We start from the raw sequence: 20,071 nt of genomic DNA, 5'->3' as shown, positions 1-20,071 counted from the left end.
CACAGATTCATGCACCCTTTCTCCGACCCCACAAAACCCTCTATCATCCCTAAACCACATCTACAACAGCCCCCCCCCCCCCCCCCCCCCCCAACCCTCAAACTGTCAAGTCTATTTACTCAATCTGCCTCCTGAGGAAGTCGACGGCAATGGTCTGCATGTAGTCCTTGGTGAATATCAACACACACATACGCATACACCCTTTCTCCACCCCACCCCCGAACCCCCATCCTCCCTCACTCTTCCACCAACACCCACAACCACCCACTACCATCCACCCCAAACCCTCAAAATGTCAAATTTACTCACTCAATCTGCCGCTCGAGGAAGTCGACGCCGATGGTCTTCTTGTAGTCCTTGGTAAAGATGCCCTTGCAGTACCTCTGGATCATGGACGACTTGCCAACCGCCCCGTTCCCCACCACCACCACCTTCACCGCCACCTCCACCTCCTCCTCGCGCATCTCACCCATCCCCGCTACCAGCAGCACGCGCACCCCGCACGCGCTGCATGGAACACTGACGTCACGGGGACAAAGATGGCCGACGAGCTGATGCCTGATGGGTTTTTACGCTTCAGAGGAAAGTCTGTTGCGTTTTGTTTTGAAAAAGTTTCTTCAGAGATTATTCTTTTTTGTTGTTGCAGGAACTAACACTGGTTCTTTTCTGATGAGTTTGTCGTTTTAGCTGATTCTCAATCGTCCGAGGCTTGTTTCGTTCTGTTTATGTCACAAAAGGTAGCCTATCTCCAGTCACACCATATGTCCACAGTTCTGAAACTCTGTAAATTCAAAAAGACCAGTCTAGTAATCCAAAACAGTTCGTCGAAAACGAAACAGTTTTGAAGCTGGCAGTGCTTGTCAAACGACGAATGGACTACACAAAAGCAGAGAAGCCCTGCTAAACACATACACTACGCGTATTCATTCACAGAACTGTTGCCCCTCCAACACTGTCTGGTCCTTCTACACGACAGAGTTCTCAAAATGATGATCACACGGGAACGACTGCTAGTATAACCACACACTAACACGTCATTCCGTATTGCGTAAAGACAAGCAACCAACATGAAAGGCTTGTATCGTCCATCAAGACGAGCAGAGTATGACCGGAGTGACCTAAGTACTGTGACGGGTGACATGTCTGTCAAGATGGAACCTGTCTGACCACTCGTTTCTCAACATTCCTTCTTCCTCGTTGTACCTTTTCTTTCTTTATTTGGTGTTTAACGTCGTTTTCAACCACGAAGGTTATATCGCGACAGGGGAAAGGGGGGAGATGGGATAGAGCCACTTGTCAATTGTTTCTTGTTCACAAAAGCACTAATCAAAAATTTGCTCCAGGGGCTTGCAACGTAGTACAATATATTACCTTACTGGGAGAATGCAAGTTTCCAGTACAAAGGACCTAACATTTCTTACATACTGCTTGACTAAAATCTTTACAAAAATTGACTATATTCTATACAAGAAACACTTAACAAGGGTAAAAGGAGAAACAGAATCTGTTAGTCGCCTCTTACGACATGCTGGGGAGCATCGGGCAAATTCTCTCTCGTCCCAACCAATAATGGGACTCCCCCTAACACGGCCGCGGGGGGTCTCGTTGTACCTTGTCTGTGAAGTGATATTCGTTAGTATCTTGAATCACACTACAGCGGGACTCCCATTCTAAGACTCCCAAAAATCTGAGAAAATCAGATCTTAAATAGGAGGGTGTCTTAAAATGGGGGTAAATTGACATTGGTTATGACGAGAAAATCAGATCTTGAATAGGAGGGTGACTTAAAATGGGGGTAAATTGACATTGGTTATGACGAGAAAATCTAAAAACAAGTAAGGTCTTTGAAGAGAGGAAGTCTTCAATCGGGGGGGGGGGGGGGGGGGGGGTCTTACAAGGGGAACTGGCAGGTGATGTGTGTGCCCATTGGCATTGTTGATGTCCAGTTTGAAAACATCTGAACTCCTGACGGTGTCTAATTTTAAAGCATTTGAATTGCTAACTTCCGCCTCTTTGACCTACAAACCAAAGTTGAGTGTCTCACCTACAAAACCAAAATACAACGGCAGTACTGTCGACGGCTTAACTGTTGCTTCTTTACAAAACAAAAACAAACTTTTTTGAACGATGTGTAAGATCGCACATAAATATTTTTTTGGTCAAAGGCTAACCACACCCAAAGACCTGTGTAACTGAAGATTTATCACGGCCTCCTTTTCAGACACGTTTAATCGTTAGCGTAAAAAAATACTCGAATGTCCAATGTTATGGTTCACAAACCGTAATAAAATTACACCTCAGCAACTGGCACGTCCTTTAGCCGTGTGGTGGCTCAAGTTCAGCTTGGTTGAACGCTCACCTGCTTGCACTGAAGGTAAGTGGCACTTGTATCACCTACAGATAGACCAACGTTGATGCTACGCATGGCTGGCCGACTGTAACGGGGCACGGTTGGATCTGAAGGCACCGTTAGGGTTTAACGTTGCACAGGTATTTCTCCAAGTACCGCATGGCAAGGCTGGACGGGCGCAGGTCGCGTTGTCATGGTTGGTTGAACTTTCACAGGCCTATGGTTGTATGTGTCTAAAAACAAACAGAAAAGGGCGATGTATTATTTATATATAGGCTGTTCTAAGCAAAACGCACGCACGCACGCAGACAGACAGGCAGACAGACAGACACACTCACACACACACACACACACACACACACACACACACACACACACACACACACACACACACACACACACCAACAACCACGCACACACGAAACAACATCCCAAACGGAAATGCATATGAGCATGCCGTCTGTGTATCAATAAAAACAATCAAGACAAGAACAGATGAAAAGCTGATACACACAAAACACGATACATAGCAACGTTCAATATCGTGCATACCACTGATTGAAATTCACTCTGAAACAGAGCCAACTCCAGATTTTCTTCTCAAAGAATGACCTCCGTGTCTTAAAAAAACAAACACAACAATTGATAACCGCGACAACTGCGCACTAAATTTTATCACTGAACACGCAAATGAACCCATTTACATTTTTGCTGCATTCATAAATCAATGTAATACACGTGTCTGCCTTGCTCAATCACTGACCAAAACTGATACTCCGAAACTTTAACCTCATTTTCTTCTGACTGTCCGTGGTGAAGGGGAGAGGGTACAGCAACACCACCGAGGTAAAGTTCAAACGACAATGCAAACACTACATGTATCCACGCACAGCAAAGCCCCACGTCACTCACTGCACTTTGCAAAGACCTGCACTTACGCCAGGTGTGTAAGTAGACCTGGGAACAGGTAAAAGTCTTCGCTTTCAGCAGGTACGCTGACTTACAAGCAGGTAAGAAAATGTGAAGGGGGTTTTGAGGGGATTATTTCAAAACAGTGATCGAAGTACGGCAGCTCTTCGACCAAAGGATTAGCTCGCAAGGTGGGATGTTTTTTACACCGGAAATGGTTAAAAAGGTCCTGGTAATGATCCCTAACATTCATATAGCATTAGACGTTATTCGTACGGAAGTAATGCAATGTATTACAGGCTGACGCGTCATTGTTAGAGAAATAGAAATAATGAAATGCATATCTCATGACTCAAAGCTGTGGTATAATGCATGTGTTTAGTCGAGACAGCAAGCCATCCGGCATTTCACTTCGCGTTCGCTTAATTTTTGCACATTCCTGCCTCTCCCCCCGCCCTCCCCCCCCCCCCCCCCCAAGCATAAGCATAGTTTCAGTTATACACACTGGCCTACGTTCTAATCTGAAAACAATAATCCTAGAATCAACACACAGACGCGGGACGGTATGCAGGAGTCGAATTTACAGACTTTAGTGTGGGATAAACCGCCAAATATTAGAGCCAAATATTTTTGTTTTTTGTAGGGGATAGGCGCAATATAAATACACTTTATTATTATTATTATTATTGGAGGTACCGTTTACCCCGGACTTCATTCTCTAACATCAACTCATGCATTCCGGCCCTGCGGGAGACTAAGCCCCCCTATTGCGGTCTTGCTTAAGTTGCCGTTCTTTGAACAAAAATCGCGAATTAAGTCCTACTGTATTCTGTTATAAACAAGGTAAGCCCAATACGTAGAAACATTGCAAAATTAATTACCCTTTCCGTCGACAAGCAAGACTGACCTATAAACAAGGGTGATAATAAAGCTCTGGTTCTGGTACTAAACGTGAAGATCCAACCGCTTAAAAATAATCCATTCTAACAACCATGATTTTCAATCAACTCTCGGTTAATAATGCTTGAAAGCTTCGCTGGCACTTTGAAACCGGTCGATTGATAAATGATGCGTGAAAGCTTTCAAGTCAATCGTCTCGTGAACATATTACGAAAATTGATAACTCGAAAACTTTGCCACCACAGTGCAGGAAGCACTCACGGCCGAAGAGTCCCACGTAATTCTGTACAAGTGAACAATTTCAAGTCCCACTCAAGTCCATACAAGTGAACAATTTCAAGTCCCACGCAAGTCCATACAAGTGAACAATTTCAAGTCCCACGCAAGTCCATACAAGTGAACAATTTCAAGTCCCACGTAAGTCCTTACAATTGAACAATTTCAAGTCCCACGCAAGTCCATACAAGTGAACAATTTCAAGTCCCACGTAAGTCCATACAGGTGAACAATTTCAAGTCCCACGTAAGTCCATACAAGTGAACAATTTCAAGTCCCACGTAAGTCCATACAATTGAACAATTTCAAGTCCCACGCAAGTCCATACAAGTGAACAATTTCAAGTCCCACGTAAGTCCATACAGGTGAACAATTTCAAGTCCCACGTAAGTCCATACAAGTGAACAATTTCAAGTCCCACGCAAGTCCATACAAGTGAACAATTTCAAGTCCCACGTAAGTCCATACAAGTGAACAATTTCAAGTCCCACGTAAGTCCATGCAAGTGAAAAATAACACGTCTTTCTGTCTTTTGCTTTCTACATCTGATGGCAAGTACAAGTCAGTGCTTCCCCAGGATGATGACATGACCTGGTGTTTGCGGGGGCGAATGGGGAAGGAGTGGGTAGGACCCATGCCCAGTGCAGAAAAAGAGCAGGTGGGGGAAGGCAGAAAGCGTTGTTTGCAGACGACACAACGCTCAAACAGCGCCAAGCAAGGAGGCTCATCATCATTGTTTAAAGTTCACTTTTACCCCTCCTCCCCCCCCCCCCTACACACGGACCACATCCACCAAACCAGAATACGAAGGGGGGGGGGGGGGGATGCAAATATTGCCGGCCACCGGCTTATGTTCAGATCCAACCCAAATCTCTGACTGGAAATAGCGGGCCTTACTTTTATTGCCCAAACTCATATTGGCCTCATCCCTCCAACGCGGCGGAAACAACGACAAAAAAAAGAAGATGAATAATCTCAAACTCAATTCTTGGCTGAAGAGAAACAAGCCAATTTTGTCCAATTACAGTCTCAGCCAAGTTCAAATTCTATCCTCCGCCAAAAAAAGCTAACGTTGACACCCAGACGTCTTGGAGAGAGAGAGAGAGAGAGAGAGAGAGAGAGAGAGAGAGAGAGAGAGAGAGAGAGAGAGAGAGAGAGAGAGAGAGAGAGAGACAGACAGACAGACACACACACACACACACACACACAGAGACACAGAGGGAAAGAGAGAGAGAGACAGAGAGAGAGAGAGAGACAGAGAGAGACAGAGAGAGAGAGAGAGAGAGAGAGAGACAGACAGAAAGACAGAGACAGAAAGAGAGGCAGAGACAGAGACAGAGAGAGACAGACAGAAAGACAGACAGAGAGAGAGTGAGAGAGAGAGAGAGAAAGAGAGAGAGAGAGAGAGACAGACAGACACAGAGAGAAATAGAGAGACAGAGACAGAGGGAGACAGAGGGAGACAGAGGGAGACAGAGAGACAGACAGAGAGAGACAGAGAGAGACAGAGAGACAGAGAGAGAGACAGACACACAGACACACAGAGGGAAAGAGAGAGAGAGACATACATAGAGAGAGAGACACAGAGAGACAGACAGAAAGACAGAGACAGAGGCAGAGACAGAGACAGAGAGAGACAGACAGAAACACAGACAGAGAGAGAGGGAGAGAGAGAGAGAGAGAGAAAAGAGAGAGAGACAGACAGACAGACAAACAGAGACACAGAGGGAAAGAGAGAGAGAGAGACAGAGAGAGAGACAGACAGAGAGAGAGACAGACAGACAGACAGAGAGAGAGAGGCAGAGACAGAGACAGACAGACATAAAGACAGAGAGAGAGGGGGAGAGAGAGAGAGAGGGGGAGAGAGAGAGCGAGAGAGAGAGAGAGCGAGAGAGAGAGAGAGCGAGAGAGAGTGGGGAGAAAGAGAGGGGAGAAAGAGAGGGAGAGAGAGAGAGAGGGAGAGAGAAAGGGAGAAAAAAGAACAGAAACCCGACTTGTGTCCAGCCCCCTTCACTCCCCCATAAAAACCCGTCCTTGTCTAAATCTGGAGACAGCAAATGTTGCCTTCATGTTGCCTTCAGCTAATTGTCCATTTGCTGTGATCAGTTAGATGCTTGTCTGCGGTCAATGTGTAAATGAAGGTCCTTTGAAATGGCATCGCTTCTCCTCAGCTTCTGCTGCGAATGAATCAACGCGGATTCTCTTTTGCTTCTTTTATTTTCTTCTCTTTCTTCTTCTTTGTTTCTTTCACAACTTTGTCGTTTTGATAGATAGATAGATAGATAGACAGACAGACAGACAGACAGACAGACAGACAGACAGACAGACAGAAAGATAGACAGATAGGTATTGCAACACCGAGAGAGAAAGAGAGAGAGAGAGAGAGAGAGAGAGAGAGAGAGAGAGAGAGAGAGAGAGAGAGAGAAAGAGAGAGCAGACACAGTGTAATATGTAATATGTGAAATAATATATAAACGTATATCATTTCTAATAACCGTTCAGTACCAAACAACTGCCAATCCTTTGTTACGCGAACAAAACCTTCCACAGACTTTACTCTTTCCATCTATTTAAAAACAAGTCGCGTAAGGCGAAATTACTACATTTAGTCAAGCTGTGGAACTCACAGAATGAAACTGAACGTAGTCCGCCGCTAGTGCAAAAGGCAGTGAAAGTGACGAGCCTGTTTGGCGCGGTAGCGGTTGCGCTGTGCTTCATAGCACGCTTTACTGTACCTCTCTTCGTTTAAACTTTCTGAGCGTGTTTTTAATCCAAACATATCATATCTATATGTTTTTGGAATCAGGAACCGACAAGGAATAAGATGAAAGTGTTTTTAAATTGATTTCAAAAATTTAATTTTGATAATAATTTTTATATTTTTAATTTTCAGAGCTTGTTTTTAATCCAAATATAACATATTTAAATGTTTTTGGAATCAGGAAATGATGAAGAATAAGATGAACGTAAATTTGGATCGTTTTATAAAACAATTTTTTTTTTTACAATTTTCAGATTTTTAATGACCAAAGTCATTAATTAATTTTTAAGCCACCAAGCTGAAATGCAATACTGAAGTACGGCTTTCGTCGAAGATTGCTTGGCCAAAATTTCAATCAATTTGATTGAAAAATGAGGGTGAGACAGTGCCGCCTCAACTTTTACAAAAAACCCGGTTATAACGTCATCAAAGACATTTATCGAAAAAAAGAAAAAAAAGCCCGCGGATATCATTCCCAGGAACTTTCATGTAAAATTTCATAAAGATCGGTCCAGTAGTTTAGTCTGAATCGCTCTATACACACACACGCACAGACAGACAGACAGACAGACACACAGACACACACACACACACCACGACTCTCGTCTCGATTCCCCCCTCTACGTTAAAACATTTAGTCAAAACGTGACTAAATGTAAAAAGATAACACATCGCCTACAACAAAACATGACAAAGACGAACTTACTTTCCTCAGTCACCGATTCTGACAGATGATGAAGGAGGAGCAACAGCACAAGTCACAAGAAGACACAGCTTGGTGCACAAATCAGGCAGCTGCATATCATCTCCAGAGTCAGTTCGTACTCACTGCTGTCACCGACTATATCAGCGCTCCTCGTCAATCATTTTAAGGGACTACAGAACACAACTTTTGAACACCTTTTCTGTAACCAGTTTCTTCTTCTTCTTCTTCTTCTGCGTTCGTGGGCTGAAACTCCCACGTACACTCGTGTGGGGTTGTTTTTTTTGCACGAGTGGAATTTTACGTGTATGACCGTTTTTTACCCCGCCATTTAGGCTGTAACCAGTTTGAAACACAGTGTGACCATAGTACATAGTGCCACTAGCAAAAGCAGCACACATGGTAAACACCGGTGTTCAACTGGGTGTTCAAAAATGGAACACTTCAATGGACGATTTTCGATAATATAACTCCGTCGAATTTGTATTGGTTGTGAAAGAGTGACTACCCTTGATTTTCCTCTGACCAATAAAGTAACACGTGCTCATGTGCACTCGTTTTCGACACACCCCTCTCTTGTGATTGGCCTTTCCAATGTTTGTCCGAGTAAAAATCAAGGGTATTGACTCTTTGAGAACCCGGCACACAAACCGACAAAGTTATTTTCGTAATTCGTCTATTTAGAGCCCAACGCGCGACAGACGCTTTCTCTCTCGTCTTTCCTGCTCTATATCTTACAGCACACTATATATATGCATTCGCATTTTCAATGCTCCATAAACACTGAGCTGACGAAATGGTGTAACTAATTAATTCAAAGAAACATCGAACTAGAGTCCAAAACATGCTAAGATTTTACATTCCCAACCATTAACTTTAATGAAAAATCAAAATTTAGTACTCTGTCGTTGACAAACAGACAATCATTACCACACGATCTGTTCTACAAAATTGACCTTTGCAAAAAACTCTTGATGCATGATTCTTAAAAGTTCAATAAATATGCACAAAGTCTCACACAAAGAATTCAAAAGCTTCACTCAAGCAACGTGACTGCAATGAGAGAAATACAATAGAGCTTTGCGGGAAAACGTTTCCATAGAAAAGAAAACCCAACTGGTCAAGTGTCCATTGACACAATAGGGTCAGTTGTTGTCCGGCTAGTTTGCTGACTTGTTCCGCGGTCTGACAGTGACATAGTGACCTTTCACTGGCCGGTCATCTCTTCTCCCACTTCCCCATGGTCAGTAGAGCCACAAACAATCACAGTAGGGGAAACACACCTTGTCAGACATATTGTAGTGTTCATTTGTCGCGATGGTAAGAAACTAGCAAACATCGTCATCTGCACTTTTGTGTACCGTAGAAAGTAGAACTGATTCACTGTTTTGTAAAGTATTATCTTTGTCGGGTGGCGACAGGGAACAAGTGCCTTCTCTCTCTCCCTTTCTCGTTCTCTGTTTCTGTCTCTCTCTCTCTGACACTGATATTTGATTCTCTCTTTTTTTCTGTGCCTGTCTGTCTGTCTCTCTTTCTCTCTCTGTCTGACACTGATAATGGATTCTCTCTGTGTCTCTGTCTGTCTGTCTCTCTCTGTCTTTCCCTCTTTCTCTCTCTCCCTACCCCTCTCTCTCCCTCCTCTCTCTCTCTATAAATTTCTCTCCCTCCCTCCCTCTCTCTCCCTCCCTCTCTCAGCGCAGCCCATTGACAAGGTTTTTAAGGTTTCAAGGTTTTATTTTCAGCGTACTTGATCGTCATCTTGGCCAGCGCTCGCCCTGGAGCAACCCTGTGTTCTGACACCTCGCCAAGCACACATACACAGGACCAGCTCCCAACACTGCCCTATTCACACGCACACACAACCACTGGGGTCTGCAGGCACACACACACACACATAGACACGCACGCACGCACCACCACTGGGATCTTAAGGCACACACACACACACACACACACACACACAGACACACGCGCGCGCGCACGCAGACACGCACGCACCACCACACACACGTGACGCGCACGCACACACGCCAGTATACACATACAGATGGGAAGGTTAAGTCTAGTCCAACCCCCTCACACACACACACACACGCATACGCACGCACGCGGAACGCGAACACACACACACACACACACACACATGCGCACTCACTAGTATCCACGCATCCATACACACATGCAATACACTTTATTTTTAAACAGCGTTTAGAGATGGGATGAACGGAACCACCAATACACCAATACGTGACCGCATACTTATCCTACACAATAAAACACACACAGATGCATGTAAGGGAAGTACCATAATTATGTCTGTTCTGCATGCCCGGTTTTCATGGATCTCTCATTATGTCAGCTTAAGATGCGTGACCAAGTGGAGGGATGGTCTTATCCCATGTGGAGGGATGGTCTTGTCCCATGTGGAGGGATGGTCTTATCCCATGTGGAGGGATGGTCTTGTCCCATGTGGAGGGATGGTCTTGTCCCATGTGGAGGGATGGTCTTGTCCCATGTGGAGGGATGGTCTTATCCCATGTGGAGGGATGGTCTTATCCCATGTGGAGGGATGGTCTTATCCCATGTGGAGGGTTGGTCTTATCCCATGTGGAGGGATGGTCTTATCCCATGTGGAGGGATGGTCTTATCCCATGTGGAGGGATGGTCTTATCCCATGTGGAGGGATGGTCTTGTCCCATGTGGAGGGATGGTCTTATCCCATGTGGAGGGATGGTCTTATCCCATGTGGAGGGATGGTCTTGTCCCATGTGGAGGGATGGTCTTATCCCATGTGGAGGGATGGTCTTATCCCATGTGGAGGGATGGTCTTGTCCCATGTGGAGGGATGGTCTTATCCCATGTGGAGGGATGGTCTTGTCCCATGTGGAGGGATGGTCTTATCCCATGTGGAGGGATGGTCTTGTCCCATGTGGAGGGATGGTCTTATCCCATGTGGAGGGATGGTCTTATCCCATGTGGAGGGATGGTCTTGTCCCATGTGGAGGGATGGTCTTATCCCATGTGGAGGGATGGTCTTATCCCATGTGGAGGGATGGTCTTGTCCCATGTGGAGGGATGGTCTTATCCCATGTGGAGGAATGGTCTTATCCCATGTGGAGGGGTGGTCTTATCCCATGTGGAGGGATGGTCTTATCCCATGTGGAGGGGGTGGTCTTATCCCATGTGGAGGGATGGTCTTATCCCATGTGGAGGGATGGTCTTATCCCATGTGGAGGGGTGGTCTTATCCCATGTGGAGGGATGGTCTTATCCCATGTGGAGGGGTGGTCTTATCCCATGTGGAGGGATGGTCTTATCCCATGTGGAGGGATGGTCTTATCCCATGTGGAGGGATGGTCTTATCCCATGTGGAGGGATGGTCTTATCCCATGTGGAGGGATGGTCTTGTCCCATGTGGAGGGATGGTCTTGTCCCATGTGGAGGGATGGTCTTATTCCATGTGGAGGGATGGTCTTATCCCATGTGGAGGGGTGGTCTTATCCCATGTGGAGGGATGGTCTTATCCCATGTGGAGGGATGGTCTTATCCCATGTGGAGGGATGGTCTTATCCCATGTGGAGGGATGGTCTTATCCCATGTGGAGGGATGGTCTTATCCCATGTGGAGGGATGGTCTTATCCCATGTGGAGGGATGGTCTTATCCCATGTGGAGGGATGGTCTTATCCCATGTGGAGGGATGGTCTTATCCCATGTGGAGGGATGGTCTTATCCCATGTGGAGGGATGGTCTTATCCCATGTGGAGGGATGGTCTTATCCCATGTGGAGGGATGGTCTTATCCCATGTGGAGGGATGGTCTTATCCCATGTGGAGGGATGGTCTTATCCCATGTGGAGGGATGGTCTTATCCCATGTGGAGGGATGGTCTTATCCCATGTGGAGGGATGGTCTTATCCCATGTGGAGGGATGGTCTTATCCCATGTGGAGGGATGGTCTTATCCCATGTGGAGGGATGGTCTTATCCCATGTGGAGGGATGGTCTTATCCCATGTGGAGGGATGGTCTTATCCCACGCAAAAGCAAGGCCAGATGTGAGACGATGAGCCAAACAGTTTCCACGAGAAGGAGTTTGCCTTTAAGAAAGCGCTTAAGGATACAAACAAGAACACGAGAAACAACCCTTAGTCTAGACGGTGTTCACCAACACTAACAATGTTAGTACATCTACTAATCACACAGAATTCAGCAGACTGCTTAGTAACCACTAATTTCCAGAAAAGCGAAATCACACTAAAAAGAAACAAAATGCAGGGCCGGACTAGGCTAAGAGGAGGGGGGGGGGGGGTTGCCAGTGGGAAGAGAAGCTGATGGGTAGGTCATATTCTGAGATAGCAAAATGGTCGCTCCTTGCATGAAACGGCATAAAATAAACAATAATAAAAAATGTTTTAAATAAGTGAGGTACATGTTTAGGCTAGGGGGGGGGGGGGTTGCGCAACCCCCATAACCCCCCCGGTAGTCCGGCCCTGAATTGACAAGTAGCTCCATCAAATTCAAGTATTTCAAGTTCGTTAACACCCAACCTGATGAGATTTTACAAGATACGCCGAAAGAGCAGAAGAAAGTAGCCACAGGCTTGGACAAGTTTCGCCAAACTGAACACGCGGCTTCTGTTACACCGAGTTAAACAGGCAATCTTTGTGCTCAACGAAAACAAGGTGTCGAGGCTATAGCTGCACTTTAGAAACACTGACAAGGGTGGTTGGATTAAAAAAAAGAAAGCGAACAGAACAAACACAATTCTAAAATAGAGAGAAAAATGAAAGAAAGAAAAATGAAGAAAGCGTAAAACAAAAGGCTTGACCATCAAACAGAGCACGTGGCAATTGTTGGTCAAGATCGCAACAGACACTCATTACAGGCAATTAGGAAGACACACGCCTTTACGAAACATCAACAAGTCGCGTAAGGCGAAAATACAACATTTAGTCAAGCTGTCGAACTCACAGAATGAAACTGAACGCAATGCAATTTTTCAGCAAGACTGTATACTCGTAGCTTCGTCAGTCCACCAGTGAACTTGACAAGAAGAGCGGGGTAGTAGTTGCGCTGTGCTGCATAGCACGCTTTACTGTACCTCTCTTCGTTTTAACTTTCTGAGCGTGTTTTTAATCCAAACATATCATATCTATATGTTTTTGGAATCAGGAACCGACAAGGAATAAGATGAAAGTGTTTTTAAATTGATTTCGAAAATTTAATTTTGATCATAATTTTTATATTTTTAATTTTCAGAGCTTGTTTGTAATCCGAATATAACATATTTATATGTTTTTGGAATGAGAACATGATGAAGAAAAAAATAAAAGTAATTTTGGATCGTTTTATAAAAAAAATAATTTTAATTACAATTTTCAGATTTTTAATGACCAAAGTCATCAATTAATTTGTAAGCCTACATGCTCAAATGCAATACCGAAGTCCGGCCTTCGTCGAAGATTGCTTGGCCAAAATTTCAATCAATTTGATTGAAAAATGAAGGTGTGACAGTGCCGCCTCAACTTTTACAAAAAGCCGGATATGACGTCATAAAAGACATTTATCGAAAAAATGAAAAAAACTTCTGGGGATATCATACCCAGGAACTCTCATGTAAAATTTCATAAAGATCGGTCCAGTAGTTTACTCTGAATCGCTCTACACACACACACGCACAGACACACAGACACACAGACACAGACACACAGACACAGACACAGACACACACACACACACACACACACACACACATACACCACGACCTTCGTCTCGATTCCCCCCTCTATGTTAAAACATTTAATCATAACTAGGCTAAATGTAAAAACAGACCCGCCGATCGTTCAAATCTTTACCGTCTGCAAAAAGTGTTTACAAAATCGAAAAAAAAAGTGTAGAGGTCGAAGTGAAAAGAAAGAGAACGGTGAAGAAACTCTAACAAGCGCAGACCGTTTGGTCATGTTTTACCGAGGAGCATGTTGTCCCTTCATGACAAGGTTACAAGCGGCAACCCTTTCACACAGTAACAGATTTTCAGGTGGTCGACTTCGCCCAATAGACTATTTTTTGGAAATAACTCCGTCTGGTTTGTATATATTGTTAAAGAGTGAGTACCCTAGCTTTAATTTTTCCTCTGACAAATAAAGTCACACGTGGTCCTGTCCTCGTGTTTCCGACACACCCCTCGCTAGGTATTGGCCCCTCCAATGGTTGTCCGAGTAAAAATCAAGGGTATTCACTCTTCCACAACCCATGCAATCATGACAAAAGTTATTTCCGAAAATCGTCTATCAATGACAGGCTTAAGAACAGGTTCTCTTGAGATGCAAAGCATGAGAAAAGTGTCGCATTTGAAGAAGTCCACACTATTGGTAACTTCAAAACACAGGTATGTGTGCAGCATGTGCTGCTGAAAAAAATTCATTTCCTTCGATGAAAATCATACAAATTTGCTTGCACAAAATCCCACTCCCCTCAAGAAGCAGGGAACTAAATATGCTTAAACGTCCCCACAGGCCACTAACCTATTAGGGACATATGTGTGTTTGTGTGAATGCAAAAATCCAAAAACAATTAGACTGCAAACGTTCCAAAATTCAGAATAAAAAAACCAAGAAAGGTATACTATTGGAATGTTTAATTTGTGAGGAGAAAAAACCCGGTACGTTCACTGGTCTTCGACACAGCGGTTTTTTTTTTAAGTGGAAAAATTGTCTCGCTTATGTCTTCTGAGCGAGTTTTTGGACAATTTTTCAGATAAGTGTATTTTCTGTATTACAAGTGTTTGCCTGTCTGTCCAATTTAGAGAGCGCTGGGACGAAGACCAGTGAACGTAACGTGTTGTTTTGTTGAGAAGACCAATGAACGTAACGTGTTGTTTTGTTGAGAAGACCAGTGAACGTAACGTGTTGTTTTGTTGAGAAGACCAGTGAACGTAACGTGTTGTTTTGTTGAGAAGACCAGTGAACGTAACGTGTTGTTTTGTTGAGAAGACCAGTGAACGTAACGTGTTGTTTTGTTGAGAAGACCAGTGAACGTAACGTGTTGTTTTGTTGAGAAGACCAGTGAACGTAACGTGTTGTTTTGTTGAGAAGACCAGTGAACGTAACGTGTTGTTTTGTTGAGAAGACCAGTGAACGTAACGTGTTGTTTTGTTGAGAAGACCAGTGAACGTAACGTGTTGTTTTGTCACAAATTAAACGTGCCAATAACATACTTTTCTTGTTAGTTTTTTTTAATTTTCTGTGAATGCGCTAAAACCAAGAAGCAGACAGTTGGATTTTTTGCATACACGGGAAGCGACACCATGCCATAGCGTAGGCAGATCTGTGGTGATCCAAACAATCGAACTGAGAAAAGAAATACATTTGCATCGGTCTCGAAGAGACGATACTAAATACTAAGCAACCAACCAGCCAACCAACCAACCAACCAACCAGCCAACCAACCAACCAGCCAACCAACCAACCAGCCAACCAACCATCTACGCAAAGGTTTACACGGCGAATAATAAAAGATATACATGTATGTGTCTACATAAAAGGTATATGTATTTGTGAAAGGTTTATATATCCATAACAGGTATACATACGTATCTATAAAAGAAATAAAAGGTACACATGTATATATCAATCAATCAATCAATATGAGGCTTATATCGCGCGTATTCCGTGGGTACAGTTCTAAGCGCAGGGATTTATTTATTTTTTGTTATTTTATTTTTATTTTATGCAATTTATATCGCGCACATATTCAAGGCGCGGGGATTTATTTATGCCGTGTGAGATGGAATTCTTTTACACAATACATCACGCATTCACATCGGCCAGCAGATCGCAGCCATTTCGGCGCATATTCTACTTTTCACGGCCTATTATTCCAAGTCACACGGGTATTTTGGTGGACATTTTTATCTATGCCTGTACAATTTTTCCAGGAAAGACCCTTTTGTCAATCGTGGGATCTTTAACGTGCACACCCCAATGTAGTGTACACGAAGGGACCTCGGTTTTTCGTCTCATCCGAAAGACTAGCACTTGAACCCACCACCTAGGTTAGGAAAGGGGGGGGGAGAAAATTGCTAACGCCCTGACCCAGGGTCGAACTCGCAACCTCTCGCTTCCGAGTTCGACCCTGTATAAAAGGTATATGTATCAATAAAAGGCATCACATGTATCTTTAAGCCCTGACAGGCGATTGGCTGAGCGGAGCACGTGAAACACGCCGCGGCCCGGGGAGCGCGGACAGAGAGGGCGAGAGGAACGTTGACACAGGATTAGCACCAAGCCATTCCCCTCTCCTCCGTACCGCCTGTGACCACCTCGCACAACGCTGTGTCCCGGCCGGTCCGCTTTTGGGAAGATCATGTCAACTTGACCCGATTTTTTCTTCCCTTCTCCATTACAAGCCAGCCTTCGGTTTGCTTTCTTCTTCACCTTGTCTTCTCCTTTTAATGGTATTCTGCCCTGGTATGGCGACTTTCTGATTGGGAGACAACACTAGTCAGCCTTTATTCAGCCCTGGTATGGCGACTTTCTGATTGGGAGACAACACTAGTCAGCCTTTACGTTAATTTGTGCTTTCAGAAGTTTCTTTTTTAGCTTTCATTTTAAGATTATACAGCCCAGGTATGGCGACTTTCTGATAGGGAGAAAACACGAGTCAGCCTTTATGTTGGTTTTCGCTTTCATCGTTAGCTCTGCAGCCCCCGTCTGGCAACTTTCTGATAGGATCGGGAAACGTTTTAAATGATGCTCGGCGTTCAAGGGCACGTCGCTTGGACAAACTCGTGGACGAGTCCTTTACATGAGGACAGTGTCCGCTTACTTTTTAATTTGTTTTCAAAATTTGTCTTTCAAGAAAATAAAGCCTTGATAAGACTCAGACATTCTGATCACTTTCTGGATGACCATGAAAAGTTTTCGGTCGTTCGGTGTTCTGAACGAGTTTGTGTGAGCCTCTACAATGAAAGTCCTCCACGAAGGGTAGTGTCCTTTTCACGACAGAATACACCACAATACAAAAGAATTCAAAACTCTGATTCCACTCCCAGTACAATGGCTATCAGTTCACATTTGTTTTCCAAATACTGGAACATTAATTTCCAAAACTGTCCAAACTGCCAATGCCCTGCGAAAGTTTTATCCGGAGAATATTTTCGAGTTGTTCACTTTCACGCCACTCTTCCCATGCAACTACCATGTTTACGACGCAAGCCTCCATCAAAACCCCCGCGAAGTCGCCACGGGCGCATCAGTTTTAATTCTAAAAACGTTAGCATAGACGTGCATAAAAATTCCTCGAACAATGATCAGCTATGCAGCTCATACCTAACGAAGTGCGTTCAAAGGATGAGTTATGGGTTTTAATTAAGTTTCAGGGGGATTTGTCGCAAATCCAATCAACAATGCGTATGTGCATAATAATGCGGAGTTCGTTTTTACTGTAATAAAAATCCGTACTTGTGATCTTTGGGCAACCTTGTTCTTCCCTCTTCAGCGGTTATTCATGAATGATGAAACCATTCCAACAGGAGTTATAGAAAACGAAAATCTCCTCAGCTGCATCAAGACTTCGTTCAACCACAGCTGTGTGTCATACACATCTCTGGTTCAATATAGTCCAGTAAGTGCTAAACGTAGCAAGAACTCGAATGAAATCAATCAAAATATGACACTGTACAATAGGTGTCAGTGTGTGTGTGTGTGTGTGTGTGTGTGCGCGTGTGTGTGTGAGGGCGTGCGTGCGTGCGTGTGCGTGCGTGCGTACGTGTGTGTGTGTGTGTGTGTGTGTGTGTGTGCTGCGTGCGTGTGTTGCGTGCGTTCGTATGTGCTAGGTCTCAACGAATCTAGACGTTCAGCATTTTTTTTTTAATTCACATTTTACTTACCATGCAGTCTGCATCGCCAACCTACGCCACATATGCCCCGAAGAGATGCTAAGTCCACGGAAAAACCTATCGCGAAAACCAGCGAAGTCGTTCGCCACCAGAATTCAAATTCACTCGAATCCTCAATGTCGTGGGACTTCCCGAACGCTCCCTTTAGTAAACAGAATCACCAAAAACCAAGCGTTCGTCACTGCACTGTCCAGTGTTCTAGCGTCAGGGACAAGCACCCGTTGAGCTTGTTGTCACCTGCATGGGCCTCGTTCAGTAATTGCCGGATGAGACCCAGACACACGCCGTCTGATTAACAAAGCGTGGACGGTGACTTGACACGCACATGCTCTGTCCTCCGCGCTCGTCTCAGCAAGTTTGTCCACCTCGGACAGTTCGCTAAATCAGTGCAAGGGATGGAGGGTTTGACGAGGGCTGAAGCTCTGTTTGTCTCTCTGTCTGTCTGTCTGTCTTCTCTCTCCCTGTCTCTCTTCGAGGGCCAGATGCAAAAAAACCATATCAATGCTTATTCTTTATACCCTCGAAAAATAAAGAATTGTCATTGTCTCTCTGTCTCTCTGTCTCTGTCTGTCTCTCTCTCTCTCTCCACTCTCTCTCCACTCTCTCTCTCTACTCTCTCTCTCTCTACTCTCTCTCTCTACTCTCTCTCTCTCCTCTCTCTCTCCACTCTCTCTCCACTCTCTCTCTCTCTCTCTCCACTCTCTCTCTCTCATTCATAAATTAAATCCAGGTATCTGTCTACCTGGCCGGCCAGTTAACGCTGTCTGTCTGTCTGTGTCTGTCTTTCTCTCCTCCCGTCTCTCTCTCTCTCTCTCTCTCTCTCTCTCTCTCTCTCTCTCTCTCTCTCTCTCTCTCTCTCTCTCTCTCTCTCTCTCTCTCTCCTGTATGTGCGATTAAGCTGTATTGATCAGCGAATTTCATTTTATTTCCTCACCACATACTCCTCTTTCCTGTCCTCTTCTTTTGTTTTCTTCTTCTTCTTTTGAATACTGCTTTTTCCACTAAATTATTCACGATACAAGATTGCTGACTGGAACGCCGCGGGCACATCAAAGCTTAAAAGAGTACATCTGAAACAGGGGATTTAGACGGTGATTGGATAGCCTTGAGGAGGTTATTGCAACAAAGTCAGAAGGGTAAAATGCGAACGTTCCAAATTTCAGAATAAAAAAACAAGTCCAGTGGGTTATCGTAAAGTTTTGTTTTGTCAATAATTCAACGTTCCAATAACCTACCAGACATGAGATTGCTCTGCACAGGTTTAAAACGATGAAATCTGTATTATAGTCAAAGGAGAAACCACTTTGTTTTAGATTTGTACAGCGCGGATGTGAAGGTGTTTTATATCAACATACTAATCAGACTTCAAGTCTTGACATTTTCTGTCTGTCCTAAGTCTAACCTTTCAATTCGGCTTGACTGTGTCGATTATACTGACATTTTCTTGTATCTTGATTTTGCAACGTCGGCAGTCTATCAGTCTATCTGTTTCGGGTTTTCCCTTTCTGTGAGGTTTTACTTTACTGCGCAGGGCCGGACCCAGGGGGGGGGGGGGGGGGTTCCAGGGGTTCCGGAACCCCACCCCTGGAAAAAGCATGTACCTTGCTTTGAGTGTTTTGTTTTTTTTTGTTTTTTTTTTAAATAAATTTTGTGTGTGTCTCTGACAAATTTTATTCAATGTGAAATCCGATGAGAAAAAGGTACCCCCCCCCCCCCCCCACAATGCTGCTCTTAACCCTCAAAACAAGGCCCAAAATGCACCAGATTGCACAGATTTTAACCGTTTTTCAAAAATTTTCCGGGGGAGCATGCCCCCGGACCCCCCTAGTTCGCGCGCCTGCTTTGCAGGCGCGCACTTGTGGCTTCGCCACTTCGCTGATTTGCCCCCCCAAAAAAGGAGGAACCCCCCCCCCTTACAACTTATTTGGTCCGGCCCTGCTGCGTAAGAAGTCCTTGTAAGAGCAGTGTTTACTACAGACGTAAACCAAGCAGCAAGTCGCTGTTCTCCCTCTGTCCGGGCCAAAAAACCCGTGTCATTTCTCATTGAGGGTGGAAAGGGAAGTTTCATATTGGCGAGGAAGTTCCAGTGATGTATCCTCATTGCCATCTTCGTCAGTACCGTGCGACCAAGATTGATAATCAGCTCAGTGCAGATACAAGGACCACCCTTAGGTCAAGGCGAACATCTTCTGACCTTTACGATTAATGGGTCACGTGGTAAAGCATACACTTTGAGGGGGTTGAGATTCTTAATAAACTGAGATATGATTATCCTCT

General features: G+C 44.5%; 1 protein-coding gene across 1 annotated transcript in view; it reads right to left on the bottom strand.

Annotated features, from left to right (window-relative positions):
• Positions 1-20,071, bottom strand: part of LOC138967528 (ras-related protein Rab-23-like) — a gene marked incomplete in the record, with an annotated part of 60,641 nt that overhangs the window by 27,276 nt on the left and 13,294 nt on the right. The window contains 2 exon segments of the mRNA XM_070340100.1: positions 310-781; positions 2,360-2,583. Coding sequence (XP_070196201.1) covers positions 310-473 — 164 coding nt within the window.

Source organism: Littorina saxatilis, linkage group LG5 (assembly GCF_037325665.1).
Source record: "Littorina saxatilis isolate snail1 linkage group LG5, US_GU_Lsax_2.0, whole genome shotgun sequence".
In the NCBI taxonomy this organism is placed as follows: domain Eukaryota; kingdom Metazoa; phylum Mollusca; class Gastropoda; order Littorinimorpha; family Littorinidae; genus Littorina; species Littorina saxatilis.
Note: the sequence above shows the minus strand (reverse complement) of the source record. Positions and strands in the feature narration are given on the sequence as shown.